This window comes from Bos taurus, chromosome 27 (assembly GCF_002263795.3).
Source record: "Bos taurus isolate L1 Dominette 01449 registration number 42190680 breed Hereford chromosome 27, ARS-UCD2.0, whole genome shotgun sequence".
Taxonomy (NCBI): domain Eukaryota; kingdom Metazoa; phylum Chordata; class Mammalia; order Artiodactyla; family Bovidae; genus Bos; species Bos taurus.
The window spans coordinates 43,384,199-43,400,859 of NC_037354.1; the positions used below are offsets into that span (position 1 = coordinate 43,384,199).

Below are 16,661 nucleotides of genomic sequence, written 5' to 3' on the forward strand. Positions count from 1 at the left end.
GGCAGCCATGAAATCAGAAGATGATTGCCTCTTGGCAGGATAGCGATGACAAACCTAGACAGGGTGTTGAAAAGCAGAGACACCACTCTGCCGACAAAGGTCCGTGTAGTCTAGTCTTCGGTCTTCCCAGTGGTCATGTGCAGTTGTGAGAGCTGGATGGTACAGAAGGCAGAGTGCCAAAGAATTGATGCTTTTGAACTGTGGTGCTGGAGGAGACTCCTGAGAGTTCCTTGGAGAGCAAGGAGATCAAACCAGTCTGTCTTAAGGGAAATCAACCCTGAATACTCGTTGGAAGGACTGATGTTGAAGCTGAAACTCCAGTATTTTGATCATCTGATGCAAACAGCTGACTCATCAGAAAAGTCCCTGATGCTGAGAGAGATTGAGGGCAGGAGAAGAGGGTGTCAGAGGATGAGACACCTGGATGTCATCACCGATGCAATGGACATGATCTTGGGCAAACTTTGGGAGATAATGAGGGACAGGGAGGCCCAGAGTGCTGCAGGCCATGGGGTCGCAAAGAGTCAGACACGGCTGGGCAACTGAACAACAACACGGTAAGTTACATTTATTGATTTCCAAATATTAATGTCCATTCTTAGAGTACATATCACTTGGTTATGATGCATTATACTTTTTATATACATTATTACTGCACTCAAATTGCTAAAATTTGGGTTAGGGTTAGGATTCTTATGACTGTGTTCAGTGGGTATATTGATCTATAGTTTTATTTGTAATGTCTTTGGTTTTGTTATCAGGGCAAAGCGGTTTTATAGAATGCATTAAGAATTATCCTCTTCTCTTCAGTTTTCTGGAAGAATTTGTATGGGTTAGTAATATTTTCTTCTTGAATAAACAAGCAAAGACATATTAACCTGGCATTCTCTTAGGGAAGGTTTTTAAACTGCAAATTGAATTTCTTTAGTGGCTATAGGGCTCTTCAAGTGATTACTTTATCCTTGTGAGAGCATTATGACTTGCATCTTTTTTTTTTAAGTGTCCATTTCATCTAAGTTGTCAAATTTATGAGCATGGAATTGTTACTAACACTTATGATCCTTTTAATGTCTTTAGAATCTGAGAGATGTTTCCTTTCTCATTCCAGATATTCATAATTTGTGTTATACCTTTTTTTTTTTCTGATCAGTCTGTCTAGAAGTTTATCAATGTTCCTGCTGTTCTTAAAGACTTAGCTTTTAATTTTATTGATTTTTCCCTACTATTTTTCTGTTTTTTATTTCATTGATTTCCACTTCAATATTTATTATTTTCTTTCTTCCACTAACTCGGGGCCTCATTTACTCTTATTTTTGTAGATAATAATACCTTATTATCTTAAGGTATCAAGTTTGTGACGTTGGGGAGTTTGCTATGATGTCTCCTCAATGATCAGCTTTAGTGGCATTTCACAGACCGTAACATGTTGTGTTTAATTTTTATTCAGTACAAAATATTTTATAATTTGCCTCTTGGCTACCTTTTTTAACCCGTTTGAAGTATGTTATTTAGTTTCCAAATATTTGTGTGTTTCCTAACAGCCTTCTGTTATTTACCTCTCACTTGTCCCTTTTGGTCAAAGAACTTGAATTTTGTAACTTGAATCCTTCGAAATTTATTGAGATATGCTTCAAGATTCAGGATATGTTGGTAAATGGTCCATGTATACTTAAAAAGAATGTGTATTATGGTGTTGGATAGAAAGTTTATTTAAGGTCAAGTTGGTTGATCACACTCAGGTCTAGAATACCTGTGCTGAGCTTTTTCCTGCTTGTTCTATCAATTATGGAGTGAGTGCAAGGGTGGAAATATCAGATTATAAGTGTGGATTTATCTATTTCTTCTTGCATTTCAATCTGTTTTCCTTCAAATGTTTTGATGCTCTGCTGTAAGTACATAAATATTCAGAATGCGATGACCTTTTGATGAACGGATATTCTAATAGGTCTACTAACACCCTTTGCTGAAAAACTTTGTGTCTTCATACGTAGCCACTCCAGCTTTTTTCGACTTGTGTTAGCATGGTGTTATAGGTTTTTTCTTTTTCCTTCAATACTTTAAAATTGTTTTGACACTGTCATCCTGCTGGCATTGTTCTGGTGACTAATCTGCTATTATCCTCGTCTCTTTCTCTGTAGACAGCGTTGTTTTACTCTGGTTGTTTGTAGGGTTTTCTCTTTCTCACTGGTTTTGAATAATTAAATTATGAAAGAAAGTGAAAGTTGCTCAGTGGTGTCCAACTCTTTGCAATCCCATGGACTATATAGTCCATGGAATTCTCCAGGCCAGAATACTGGAGTGGGCAGCCTTTCCCTTCTCCAGGGGATCTTCCCAACCCAGGGACCAAACCCAGGTCTCCTGCATTGCAGGCAGATTCTTTACCAGCTGAGACAGCAGGGAAGCCCAATTCAATTATGATGTGTTTCTCTTGCTTGGGTATGGTGCTTTCCTTAAATCTTCACATTTTTGTTGTTGTTCTGTCACTAAGTAGGGTCCGAATCTTTGTGACCCCATGGACTGCAGCACACCCGGCTCCTTGTCCTTCATTATATCCTGTAGTTTGCTCCAATTCACGTCCACTGAGTGGGCGATGCTATCTAACCATTTCATTCTCCTCTGTTGCCCCCTTCTTCTGCGTTCAACCTTTCCCGGCATCAGGGTCTTTTCCAAGGAGTCGGCTCTTCGCATCAGATGGCCAAAGTATTGGAGCTTCAGCTTCAGTATCAGTCCTTCTGATGCATATTCAGGGTTGATTTCCCTTAAGATGGACTGGTTTGATCTCCTTGCAGTCCAAGGGACTCTCAAGAGTCTTCTCCAGTACCACAAATACTTCACATCTATAATTTTCATCAATTTTGGATATTTTTCTGCCTTTACTTCCTCAAATATTTCTTTCTGTCTTTCCTTTTCTCCTCTGAGTATGCCCAACTACATATAAATCAACCTGCTTGAAGATATACAATTTTCCTTTTTCTCCCTGTCCCCATTTAAATAGTTTTATTGCTATATTTCCAAGTTAACTGTTATTTTCTTCAGAAATGTTTAATCTGTTTATCCTACTCTGTGTATATTTTATCTCAAATATTGCAGTTTGCATTTCTAGATGTTCAATTTGTTATTTCAAATATCTTCCATTTCTCTACTTAATGCTTTGAACATATGAGGTATGATGGTCATGTTTAAATTTCCTTGTCTGTCACAATTAACTTCTGTGACAATACTGGGTCATTTTCATTTGAATATTTTCCTTATAATGGACATGATTTCCAGTGTCTTTGCATGTCTTGTCCTCTTCGATTAGATGGCAGATGTTGTGAGTTTTACTTTGTTGAGTACTGAGTGTTTTTGATTTCCAATAAATGCTTTTGTACTTCTTTTCTGAAGTGAGTTAAGTTGCTTGGAATCATCTTAGCCTTTCAGGTCTTGCTTTATGATTTGTTAGGTATATCTGAATTCATGCTCTGTCCAGAGCTCGTTATTTCCATTGCTGAGGCAAGACTTTCCTGAGCGGTGATTTTTTCCGATCTGGCTGGTGGGAGCAGGAGCAGGCACGATTCCTAGCCTGTGTGAGTGCCAGGTACTGCTCCACTCAATCCTTCCAGATAATTCTTTTCCAGGCCTCCGGTGATTTCTTCACAAGCCTGTGCTGATTAGTACTTTGCTAAGTCGTCAAGTCTCCCTGCAGTTCCCTTTCTGTGCAAAGATCCTCTCTGACACTCTGGCGGCCTTGGTTTCCCCAGCCACGACTTCCTGCTCTGGAACCCACTGAGCTCACCAGGTTCTGCCTGGGGCCGCCTCTCTGGGCCACAGCCTGGGATCGCCCTCAAGCCGGGCCTTTATGGAACTCGTCTTTATTTCTCACTTCACAGGGACCACTTCATTATCTGAGATCTGCTTTGAAGACCCTATTTCCAAATATTTTATCTTTTGGAATGGGGTTGCTTTGCCAACAAAGGTCCGTCTAGTCAAGGCATGGTTTTTCCAGTTGTCATGTATGGATGTGAGAGTTGGACTATAAATAAAACTGAGTGCCGAAGAACTGATGATTTTGAACTGTGGGTTTGGAGAAGACTCTTGTGAGTCCTTGGGCTGCAAGGAGATCCAACGAGCTCATCCTAAAGAAGATCAGTCCTGGGTGTTCATTGGAAGGACTGATGTTGAAGCTGAAACTCCAATACTTTGGCCACCTGATATGAAGAGCTAATTCATTTGAAAAGACCCTGATGCTGGGAAAGATTGAGGGCAGGAGAAGGGGATGACAGAGGATGAGATGGTTGGATAGCATCACTGATTCAATGGACATGAGTCTGAGTAATCTCCGGGAGTTGGTGATGAACAGGGAGGCCGGGCGTGCTGCAGTCCGTGGGGTTGCACAGAGTTGGACAGGACTGAGCTACTGAACTGAACTGTTTTAGATGAGAGCGTAAATAGTGTTATTGTTCACCCATCTTTGGTGCAAACAAAAGCTCACATAGGATTTTATATTTTAGATCTTTTATAGAGGTGGAGATTGTCTACAAGATAGACCTTACTGGATTGGTCAAGTAACATGAGGGCTTCTGACATCATCTGAGCTAACAGTGTAATGGGTTGGTTTACTGAAAATCTGTGCTCTCCCTCTGAAATCACTATGAGACTGCATTGTGCCCAAATCCACTGAGATTGCCTACAGTGTGGTTTACTGATATCACGGAGATTAGAATGGGAAGGAATTTTCTTTCTCAGTCTGTGGCGTTGGGAAGGTAGTTTGGCCCTGTTTGTTCCTCCTGGAACAAATCATCAGTCTTTTCACAGTCCTTTAGAGTACATGGTGAAGAGTCTTGTACAGATCCGATACACACCAGGCTGGCTGGATTCTCCTTTAGAGTACATGGTGAAGAGTCTTGTACAGATCTGATACACACCAGGCTGGCTGGATTCTTCTTTAGAATACATGGTGAAGAGTCTTGTACAGATCCGATACACACCAGGCTGGCTGGATTCTTCTGAGTCGTGTGTGTTTTATTTTGGTGGTGGTTGTTCAGTTGCCAAATCGTGTTCAAATCTTTGCTACCCCATGGACTGGGGCACACCAGGCTCCCTGTCCCTTACCATCTCCCGGGGTTTGCCCACGTTCATTAGCTTTGCTTTTTCCTTTTCTTTCTTTCTTTTTTAAATTTATTAATTTATGGCTGCATTGAGTCTTCGTAGCTGTGGGTGGGCTTTCTCTAGTTGCCGTGGCGGGGGCTGCTTTCCACGTTCACGGGCTTCTCACTGCACTGGCTCCCCTTGTGGAGTGCAGGCTCTACACTGAGGCTCAGTAGCTGCTCTGAGGCCTGTGGGATCATCCCGGACCAGGGATCGAACCTATGTCCTTTGCACCGGTAGGGGAATCCTTAGCCAGTGGACTGCCAGGGAAGTCGTAGCTCTGCTTTATCTGTAAGTCCGTGACCTCTGGGGAAACCAGTAATATTGACAGATTGTTCATCTATTCCTTTCAGATACCTGAGTTGGTCCTATTCTAAATGTCCAAACTTTTATATACATATATATATATATATATATATAATAATTCAGGCTGCAGAAGATTTTATTCCTTGGGGTTTAAGCTATGTGAATTTATTATCTGTGCAAAGAAAGCTGTTGTTTATACAGGTTTAAATGATATTTTCTCTTCTATGTTCTTTTTTTTTTTTACCACAACAAACCCAAAAAGTTTATGCTACCCTCAAGATATCCTATGTTAGCTGTACTCTTAAAATATATTCCATATTTTCATTGTTTTTCAATGGGGGTCCTATTTGCCTATCAATTTTATTCTGAAAGATTTGTGATTAACAGAACTGTATGGGCACTATTTTTCTATAAATATTATTAAATTTAAAAATAGATTTATCTTCAAAAATGTTTATATACAAATCTTGTATCAGTGGTGTGTGTGTTTTTGGTTGCTAAGACATGTCTGACTCCCTGCAACCCCATGGACTGCAGCCCGCCAGGCTCCTCTGTCCATGGAATTCTCCAGGCAAGGATACTGGAGTGGGTTGCAGTTTCCTTCTCCAGGTATATATCAGTGGTAGATTCTAAAAACATCTTTCTTTCCTCAAATTGTGTTTCCGTTAGAGGTTTTTATTTTCTTCCACAAGATCCCAGGAAGACTACCAAAGACATTTTAATGAGAAGCAAGATTCAGATAGTCTCAAGAGGGAGATGTAAAACAGTTTAAGCTATTAAAAGATAATATCAGAGCAAGCACAAGTATGTAACCTGAAAAATGGATCAATTAGAAATCTATTGTGTCCTTCAGAGCAGAAGCAGTTATATCACAACATTGAGACCAGGGCTAATAACATTATTAAATGAAGACAACCAACGCTGTGATACATTTTCATTTACTATTGTAATACTGAAGGGCCGACTGCAGGAGCACCTAAAGTTAAAAGGTTCATTTCCTCATGACCGCACAGAATCTCTAAAAGTAGCTTTGGTCCCAAAAGAGCTTCATCCTTTTCAAGAGTTTGCTCTCTAAATGGTTTTTATTTTCTATTGGAGTGTAGTTGATTGACAATATTGTACTGGTTTCAGAGTAAAGCGAAGTTTATACATGAGCATACGTCTATTCTTTTTCAAATCGTTTTCCCATGGAGGTCATTACAGAATATTGAGTAGAGCTCCCTGTGCTATACAGTGGGTCTCAGCTGTCTATTTTAAATACAGCAGTGTGTGCACACCAGTCTGAATCTCCCAGTCTGTCTCTCCCTTCTCCCCCGGTAGCCATGAGGTCGTTGAAGACTTTTCTTGATCTGTTTAAAATTTTGACCAGTTCGCTGGAAATTTTGTGTAAAATTTTGGATATAGTGTCCCTCTTTGCTTTAAGCTCCAGCCGCTCCTCATTTACCCCAAACACAAGCAGAGTCCCTTACGACGCTCCGTGCACCTCTGCTGGGGCTGTCCCCCGTTACTGTGTGCCTCTTCCAAGGTCTGCTTCCCGGGCTTGCTGCTGCCGGCGGCAGAGCTGTCTTTGCTCCTTTATGCCCCAGACACGCGCCCGTCCAGAGGCCTTTGCCCGGCCTTCCCTTCTCTGGTGCCTCTCTCTCCAAAGATTGTCCTTGGTACCGTGCTCACCTCTAATACTTGAATGTTTGCTCAAATGTCCACCCTCCTAAAGAGGTTTTCCTTTGCCACCCTATTTAAAATCACCTACCCTATCCCCCAGCCCTTCAGATTCTGTCTTCTGCATGACACCTTTTAAAAAAGTTTGCAAGAGCAAATAATAGGTACCTAATTCATATTTGTGAAATGAAGTAAGTGTATTCGTTGATTAGTATGATACTGAAATCAGTGTTTTGTATTTGGGAGATAGCAAGCCAGGACAAAAGTTTTGCTTTATATCGGACAAATGTTTCCTTCTCTAAGTCTGATTTCTACGTACAGAGAAAAACTGCTCTATTTTGCTTCATTAGCACCGTTTTAACCAAATACATTTACGAATAATGAATGCTTTGCTGGGCATCTCACATTAGGTCTCACATACACTGTATTTGTATTGTGTAAGGAAATTTGTTTCATTCACTGGGGCAGGTAAGGAGTAACCTGTAAAAAGCATATTACCACACCTCACCCCTTGCATCTGGTTTTAATTTTTTATCTGTCCTTGGGTCAAGGTGTGAATTCCATTTCTTCTCACTTGAATGAGATGTTTTTCTGGATGAGCCAGAAAAATTATTAAAATCATAAGGCTTCAATAACTACTTTTGTGTGGAAATGTTGACTACAATTGGTCCACAGGAAATAAAAACGGGTTTTGTGTGAGATGCACACATTTCTTTTAGCCTAAATGTCCGATTTAATTGAGCTAGACATCAGTATTAGGAATACATCGAAAGCTTTGTCTGAGTGTTACTTATCTGAACTGATTTTTGTTGCCTGAATTTTTCCTAAAATGTTCTTTGACATGTAGTGAAACCAATGATTCCACTTTCATAAAATAATGTGAAGGTTTAACCATACTTCCTGGTGTAAAGTAATTTTAAAAACAAAACACTATGTTTACTAACCTAGAACACTGACCCTACTTATCCCATTTGAAGGTTAGAAACGTGTTCCAGCTTTAAAGATGTTCAACTGACTTTGAAGGTGAGTGAGTTCTTAATGTCTGTCTTCTGAGGATTATCGATACACGTTTATTTTTCACTGCCCAGATTCTGGGAAGGAGGGCTGGAGGACCTGAAAGCCATCGCCAAGATGCTCCTGAAGCTGGAGTTGCTTTATTCTTGTCTCCATTCCAAATTGTAATGGTGGTTGTAGTGTGCAGTCAAACACAGTAAGGAAGTTAAATATACAAATAGTCTTTTTTAATATAAATTTATTTCTTTTTCTTTTTTTAATTTAATTTTTTAACTTTACAATATTGTATTGGTTTTGCCATACATCAACATGAGTCCGCCACAGTATACACGTGTTCTCCATCCCGAACCCCCTCCCTCCTCCCTCCCCGTTAAAAACACACAGGTATAGTGGCATCTGATAATTGTGCAAATGCAACTGTGTGAGCAAATGTGATTTTACTCTATGGTCATCATTCTCGTTCTGAAGGCTTCCGGATATCATCACAGACCTGGTTGGAACCCTCCAGGCTCGAACTTAAAGGGTCACCTTATCAGTAACATTTAGTGCCTCGCAGGCCTTTTCTTATTTGTTTGAATAGTAGGGATGTAACTGACCGTGGGGCTCTGGCAGCTCACCACTCAAAAGCCAATAGAGCTAAGGTTGGTGGAAAGGAAAGTTTGCTTTATTTCAGAGACTGGCCACCAGAGGACAGGGCAGCCTCCTGTCCAAAGGCCAAAGGCCAAAGTCCCCCACCCCACCCCCAACTGAGAACCACTGGGGAAGAGCTTTTACAGACAGAGGGAAGGGGCTCCACGTGGAAACAGCAGTCAGGCCTGCCAGTCAGCTTGAAATGAGTTGTGTGCTGGTCTGATCTTGATACTGTCTGTGCTTAGTCGCTCAGTCATGTCCAGCTCTGTGGCTCTATGGACTGTAGCCCACTAGGCTCCTCTGTCCATGGGATTTCTCAGGTAAGAAGCCTGGAGTGGGTGGCCATCCTCTTCTCCAGGGGATCTTCCTGACCCAGGGATCGAACTTGGGTCTCCTGTGTTGCCAGCAGATTGCATCGTTGGTCTTTAGTTCCAGGGTTGGCTTGCTCCCATTTCTTTGAGGCCAGCTCTTGGAATTGTGGCAGCTTATATCACGGGTGCAGTCTGCTCATCATGCTTACTTCTTCCGCCTGCTGGGGGTTTCGGCATCTACAAGACAGCTCCCAGGATATGGCTCAGAATATTACTGTAGCCCTTGAGAATAAATTAAATGTCCTTGAGTTTACTTAATGACTGAAAAACAGTCCCCTCTGATGGTGTTCCTATGTTTTTGCATTTTCTCCCTTCTCTGATTCAATTTACTCTTTGGCTAAAGTTTTTCTGCAGAAGAAAGGCAAGCTGAAGACATCAGGGTCGAGAACCATGGATTCCTGCTCTGTTTCAGGAGTTCTGTTACTTCCGACGCTTGCTGCTGTTTCCTTTATTCAGCAGTTATTTAGCCTACACTCCATTTAGGTGCCACCTAAAACTCTTACCTGTGGTCCTCCAGGAAGTAGTTTGCTGGGCCTAAGTCAGCTCACTTCTAGATCAGAGCTGGTCAATAGAAATTTTGTGTGGTGATAGGATGGTTCTGTGTCTGCTTTGTCGCCTACAGCAGCCTCTAGACCCCTGTGGATATTGAGTGCTACTGGGACTGAGGAACTGAACTTTTCATTTTATTTAAATGTAAACAGAGTAAATTTACCTGTCAGTCACCATGAGGCACACCTCGTGGCTCCCATACTGGACTTCTCAGTCCTCAGTGTTTCTACAGGGTTAACAGAACCCACACGGTATTTGGATAAGAATGGCTGTGTTTTCTCCCCTTCAGCTCTCTCTCTCTCTTTTTTTTTAATCTTTGGCCATGCTGTACAGCATGTGAGATCTTAGTTCTCCAAGCAGGGATCGAACCCATACTCCCTGCATTGGCAGTGTGCAGTCTTAACCAATAGACCACCAGGGAAGCCCCTCTCTTCCAACTCTTGAGCTCTGGGGGGTTTGGGCCATGTCTGTCTCCTTTTACACTCCTCTGTACCACTCATCCTTACGCTAACTCTGGACCATCACTTGCCACTTTGTTAGTGGGCATCTGAGTCTCCAGGTTGCTCACTACCACTGTTGCCGATGGCTTTTTGACCCTTGGGGTGACCTTGGAGAACTTGGTCTCTGAACACCAGCTGCCATTGTTTCGTATTTATTGCCACCTCTTGTCTTCCTAAAGCTGTGGGTTTTCTCTGGCCCACTTGGAGAGCTCTTTAAATGTTTATAAATTTCTGCCATTTCACCCACCATGTCTCTAAAAACAAGTGGAAAACCAGTTAGATGAGTTATGTGCTGCGGGTCTGCATGCTAAATTGCTTCATTTGTGTCCGACTCTTTGTGACCCCATGGGCTCTAGCCCACCAGGCTCCTCTGACCATGGAATTCTCCAGGCAGGAATACTGGAGTGGGTTGCCATTTTTTCCTCCAGGGGATCTTCCCAACCCAGGGATCAAACCCGCATCTCCTGCATTGGCAGGTGGATTCTTTACCGCTGAGCCACTTGGGAAGCCCAAAATATATATCTATATATTACAAAATTGTTGAAAAGAGCCATAGGGTGCTGTCTGGAGTCAACTGCCCTCCACTCTGGCTCCTGAACACTGGACCTTACTCTTTCACTTACACCTACTTGTCACACGAGGATGTAGCTGTCGTCATCCAAGCTGGAGTTGGGTCTGGGTGGGAAGCCTGTCTTGACACCAGATTTAAAAACTCTTTCTTCACTTCCCCTTTTCCTGTCTTTTGCTAGTAGAGTAATGGCTGTTTGTAGAAATAGGACAGAACATGTGGTTTAGTGAGGAGGAAATCGCTAGATTCTATGGTCTTGTGAGCCCTAATTTGGAGAAAGAAATGGCAACCCACTCCAGTATTCTTGCCTGGAGAGTCCCACGGACAGAGGAGCCTGGCGGGCCACAGTCCACAAAGTCGCAGAGACGGACACGACGGAGCACACAAGTGGCGATGCTGGTGAGCCTGAAGTGACTGTCTAGATGAACTTGAGCTGTCACGTCACAGCTTTTCAGGAGAAACTCTGTCGTTGATGTCTAAGTGCTGACCTCTTTTGCTAGGCAACAAGAGAAAATCAACAACAACCAGATGGTGATAAAACATCTTTCCTACTCTGTGTCGAGTTCCCTGCTGGCTGGGTGCCTGAGAGGACAGTCCTTCCTTTCCAGCACAGTCCCCACTTCCCAAGGCTGCACAGGATTTTGGTAGGAAAAGCTAGTGGGAAGCCTGGTTGCACACACCCTCACGTTATACTTGGGATCACTTGCCTTAGAAACCCAGTTGCCTCTAGTCTACGCTGTCAGATTTTCCCTTCAGGGTGGCTTTGGTCCTCTCTGGCTGCCTTTGGAAACTAAGCCTCCCAGAGCTGCAATCAATCTGTTTGGATAGTCTGAATCTTAAGTGTGGACAAAGTTCAAGAGCTTTACCACAGGACTTGTGAGCCCCATATAAATCACTGCATCTTGAAGGGGCTTAAATATTCCTGAATTGCTTACAGAGATCTGACAGTTTAATGTTTCCATAGACCTCTGACCACAGTTGGATTTAACTCTACACAACAGGATGACAGACTGCATCAGGTGCCAAAGTACTGAAGCTTCAGCATCAGTCCTTCCAATGAATATTCAGGACTGATTTCCTTTAGGATGGACTGGTTGGATCTCCTTACAGTTCACAGGACTCTCAAGAGTCTTCTCCAACACTACAATTCAAAAGCATCCGTTCTTCAGTGCTCAGCCTTCTTTATGGTCCAACTCTCACATCTGTGCATGACTACTGGAAAAACCATAGCTTTGACTAGACAGAACTTAGTCAGCAAAGTAATGTCTCTGCTTTATAATATGCTGTCTAGGTTGGTCATAACTTTTCTTCTAAGGAGCATCTTTTAATTTTGTGGCTGCAGTCACAATCTGCAGTGATTTGGAGCCCAAGAAAATAAAATCTGCCATTGTTTCCATTTTTCCCCATCTATTTGCCATGAGCCGAGATAGTCCACCCTATAAAATTTTACACTAGATTGCAAGGTATACCCAAAACTTTAAAGCCAACCAGAAAAGCCACATGTGTCACTGTCAAAACATAAATATTTTATTAAGAAAGAGAAGCCTGGACGTGGACCCTGTGGCTGCACATGCAGTGTACGTGCCCTCTTCTTGTGAAAAGCAGTCGCGTGAGAGCAGGTACATCTGAACGATGCTCTTACCCACCTTGACTTTATTCTTACAGAAGCTCATTGAGATACTCAGGGATCAGGAGACCGGGACCCAGAGAGGTCAAGTGACTTGCTTGGTTAAATTATGTTAAAAATAAATTTTCCTCACAGAAAAGGTACAAAAATCTATCCAGAGAAAGAAGGCAACTTTGTCTTTTGGGACTCATTAACTTTTTATCCTGAACATAAAACTCCTAATTGGGTTTTCTTTGTCATATTGGTGCTTAATGAGTTCCTTTCTTTGCTTATAAAACTCCCTTCAGAAAAGTTCTGATAATTAGCTTGGAAGTCTGTTTTGTTTTAACAACAAAGTATTTTTTTCTTCATTTTTCTTGGGAATTTAAAGTAAAGTAACAGTTCTTGCCTGGAGAATCCCAGGGACGGGGGAGCCTGGTGGGCTGCCGTCTATGGGGTCGCACAGAGTCGGACGCGACTGAAGCGACTGAGCAGCAGCAGCAGCAGCAGGAAACGTCAGGTCCTGCGTACAGCACAGGGGACTATACTCAGCATCCTGCGATACATCGTAACGGAAACGAATGTGAAAGCGGATGTATAATGGAGTCACTTTGCTGTCCACCAGAAATTAACACAACGTTGTCAATCAGTTACATTTCAGTCAAATTTATATAAAAAAATATACTTTTAAAAAATATAAATTAAAAAAAAATAAAGGCAATAACAACAAAAAAAGAGACCCTGATTCTGTGACGTCACAACTCAAATTGTTACTTGAAAAACAGCTCCCTGACAGTCCCCCGCCCTGAGATTTCAGAATGTAATTGCCGCATTTGTTCTGCCACTCGTTTTTAATTTGGGGGGAAACATTGGTCTGACAGTGACTGCACGAGGCAGGTTCATGCTAGGTTCCTTTGAACCGCCTTTGTCTCTGGAGGGTCCTTGTGAACACAGAGGAGGAGGAGCCTGTGACGGGGCGGCGCTCTGGCCCGTCCCGTCCAGCTTTCCCACCGTCTAGCTTTCCCACCAGGCGGCTGGGAGCGCGGGGCTGCCTTTCTCCTGCTCTTCTGCAGACATGCCGGTTGCTGGCCAGCTGTGTGACTTGTCTTCTGGGCCTGAGGCATGTGCCGTGGGGTGGAGAAGAGGGGGAGTGGACAGTGTCCCTAAAACAGGCGGAAGGGCTCCTCTTCGTCCTCCCACCAGCTCCTCCCCGCTCAGCCGGGTCCCCTTAAAGGCATACTGAGTCTTGGAACGTTGCACCAGAAGTAATGCATGTAGCAGACACAGGTAGTCTTCCTTGCTAAAGAAAGAGAGCAGTGAAGGAACGACATTCCATCAGTTTATGACAAAGTCCATGTGGGTGCCTGGGCTCCTGTGGTGTGTATCAAAATCACAGAAAATACGGATGGGAGAAGGGCCTGCCGGGAACTTACAAAGAGCCTCGGAACAAAGGCCAGCTTCACCTCTGACTGGTGATGGGACCCTAGAAAAATCCCTCCAAGTCCCCATGTTTTACACTGTCAGATAAAGGAAAATACGCTGCATCTGAAGGGCTCCCAGGACTTGTATGTGGAAATCCTTTAAAAGCAGAAGTCCTTTAAAGACTATAAAACACTGTAGAAAAATATTAAGCTAATTACAGTCATATTTGGTGTGTCTCATCCGGAGAACAAAGAGATATTGAGTGTGCAAAAGCCCTTATTTTAAAATCATCTTTTAATTTGAAGGAACGTAAATTTAATATGATAGATTCTTCCAGGGAGTAAATTAGATCTTGAGAATTAATTGGGCGTTTTGGAAGCTACATAAATTTGAACAGTAATTTTCCAGATGAGATTCTGGTGTCCTCCTCAACTGGATGCAGCTTTTGAATTGGTCAGCTTCGGACAGAGTAATAATTTATGGATGAGAAAATCTGGTGCAATAATTCAAACTCTTAGAGTCAATTAGTCAGCAAAATGAGTGCGGGGCTCTTGAGGTGCTGAGGACTGTATTAGGTAGTAACCAGGCATGAAAGAATAGTGTTTATATCTAGGGAAAAAGACATTCTTTCAGGAAAAGTCTTAATCATTTAAAAAGAAAGAGGAGGAAAAGGCAACTAAGTCATTGTTGAAGATATAGGGATATAGAGCAAAAATCAAAGCAAGCTGAGGCTTGTTAAAAAAAAAAAAAAACTTTTGAGATATGTAAGTCAAAATTACAGTGAGTATTACCACACACTGGTCGGAATGGCCATCTTCAAAATGGCTACAAACAATAAACGCTGGAGAGGAGGTGAAAAAAGGGAACCCTCCTGCACTATCGGTGGGAATGTACATTGATACAGCTACTGTGGAGAACAGTATGGAGGTTCCCTAAACAACTAGGAATAAAACTACCATATGACCCAGCAATCCCACTCCTGCACATATATCCAGAGAAAACCATAATTCAAAAAAATACATACATCCAGTAATCACAGCAGCATTATTGAGAACAGCCTGGACTTGGAAACCACCTAGATGTCCATCGACAGATGAACAGGTTAAGAAGATCCTGTGCATGTATATAACAGAATACTGCTGCTGCTAAGTCACTTCAGTCGTGTCCGACTCTGTGTGACCCCATAGATGGCAGCCCACCAGGCTCCCCCTTCCCTCAGCCATAAAAAGAACACAATAATATCACTTGCAGCAACATGGACGGACCCAGAGGTTATCATACTAAGCAAAGTGAATCAGAGAAAGACAAAGCTCAGATATATCACTTATAAGTGAAATCTAAAAAAATAATTCAAGTGAACTTACAAAATAGAAACAGACTCACAGACATAGAGAACAAACTTATGATTACCAAAGGGAAAAGGTTGGAGGGAGGGATAAATTAGGAGGCTGAGATTAACATATATACACTACTATATATAAAATAGGTAATCAAGCAGGACCTACTGTATAGCACAGGGAGCTGTACTCAATATTCTGTACTAATTTGTTGGGAAAAGAATCTGAAAAAGAATGGATATATACACACATACATATATATATCTATATCTGAATCACTTTGCTGTACACCTGAAACTAACACAACATTGTAAATCAACTATATTCTAATATAAAATGAAAATTAAATTAAAAAAATCTTTTGAGGAGTGGTTTTTCAAAAAGATTGTAGTCTTTCATCTGAACTAGTTCCACAAAGCAAGTTTGCTTGCAAATGAAAACTCTCTATACTTTATTTTTTTTACATCTATTTATCCATTTTCTAAATATAAAATTATTGAAATATCTAAGTCCAGACCACATCAACTGTGGATTCCATGGTGAAAATTTTTACTTTTTCTCCTCCTTTCATTAAAAGAGGGTGTGTATTGGGTAAATTTTATGCTACACCACATCCTTCCATAATGAAACCTGAGGGTAATGTACATATTGCAAGGAGTGGGAAAGAAAAATACAGCACTCCCTGGTTCAAGCTATTTCCTAAAAGCCAGTTACTCTCAGCACCAGCAGGTGTGTGTGAGTGTAAGTGTGTGTAGTGCAGAGGTAGCTTTGGCCTGAAACTCACACTTTCTTAGGAACTACCGCTGGCAGCCAGGTGGTCTGTCCGTCTGTCCCCCTAGGCTTGGGTGGTGTCTGCTGCCCAGAGTATGGAGCAGTGAGTGTTAGGACAGTAGTCAAGGCGGCAGGTCCCATGGCTCATGATGGTCAATCAGTGTCCTGTGTCCAGTGGCAGCTGAGGCCAAGAGCAAAGCCTCACCCTTCTTATGTTCATCCGCTTTATAGGACGCACAGTGACATCAGCATTGGCATTTATGAGACTTACGGAATTTTGCCGTATTCTAACTGTGTATTCCAAGTGGTGTTTGGGAGTTCTAAAGTAACCATACCTGGACTTCTGACCTCTAGAAGCTGAGTGAATGTTCGGATAATTTGTTATGCAGCATTGATAATTAATATACGGATTAAGGGACATCTCAGACTACCTCATTGTTTGGTTTTAATACTGATAAGATTCAGAATGAATTCTTGACTATTATTTAGATTACTTTTATCAATTATCCCAATTACACACATTTGTGCTAACATTCCTTGACCCTCTTTTCAGGACCCAAATCAGGTATAACTTGAAGAATATAGTTTTTATTTGACCATGTCTGGGTATGCTCCATAGAGGATGGCTAAGGCAGTATGATAAATGCATCCTTGAAAAACGTTCATTATTTTTCTATCACTTTTGGACAGATAATGTATATTTGTTTTATAAATAACCAACCACAATTCTTTAGGCCCTCGCCATTTGCTTCTGCATATTATATCTTTGATTTCCTCCAACCAAGCACTGTTTTCCCACTG

General features: G+C 41.9%; 1 protein-coding gene across 3 annotated transcripts in view; it reads right to left on the reverse strand.

Annotated features, from left to right (window-relative positions):
• LOC100300804 (uncharacterized) overlaps positions 1 to 16,167 on the reverse strand; it is a 41,219-nt gene extending 25,052 nt beyond the window's left edge. The window contains exons 1-2 of one of the 3 annotated variants that reach the window (XM_002698753.5): positions 15,874 to 16,138; positions 12,979 to 13,630 (exon numbers count right to left, since the gene is read on the reverse strand). In XM_002698753.5, coding sequence (XP_002698799.1) covers positions 13,345 to 13,630; positions 15,874 to 16,001 — 414 coding nt within the window. In that variant the 5' untranslated portion in view covers positions 16,002 to 16,138 and the 3' untranslated portion in view covers positions 12,979 to 13,344. Of the gene's footprint in view, positions 1 to 12,978; positions 13,631 to 15,873 lie in introns of those variants that run through there. The other 2 variants (XR_009493199.1, XR_009493200.1) reach the window with 2 other exon arrangements.
• Positions 16,168 to 16,661: the final 494 nt, after the last annotated feature.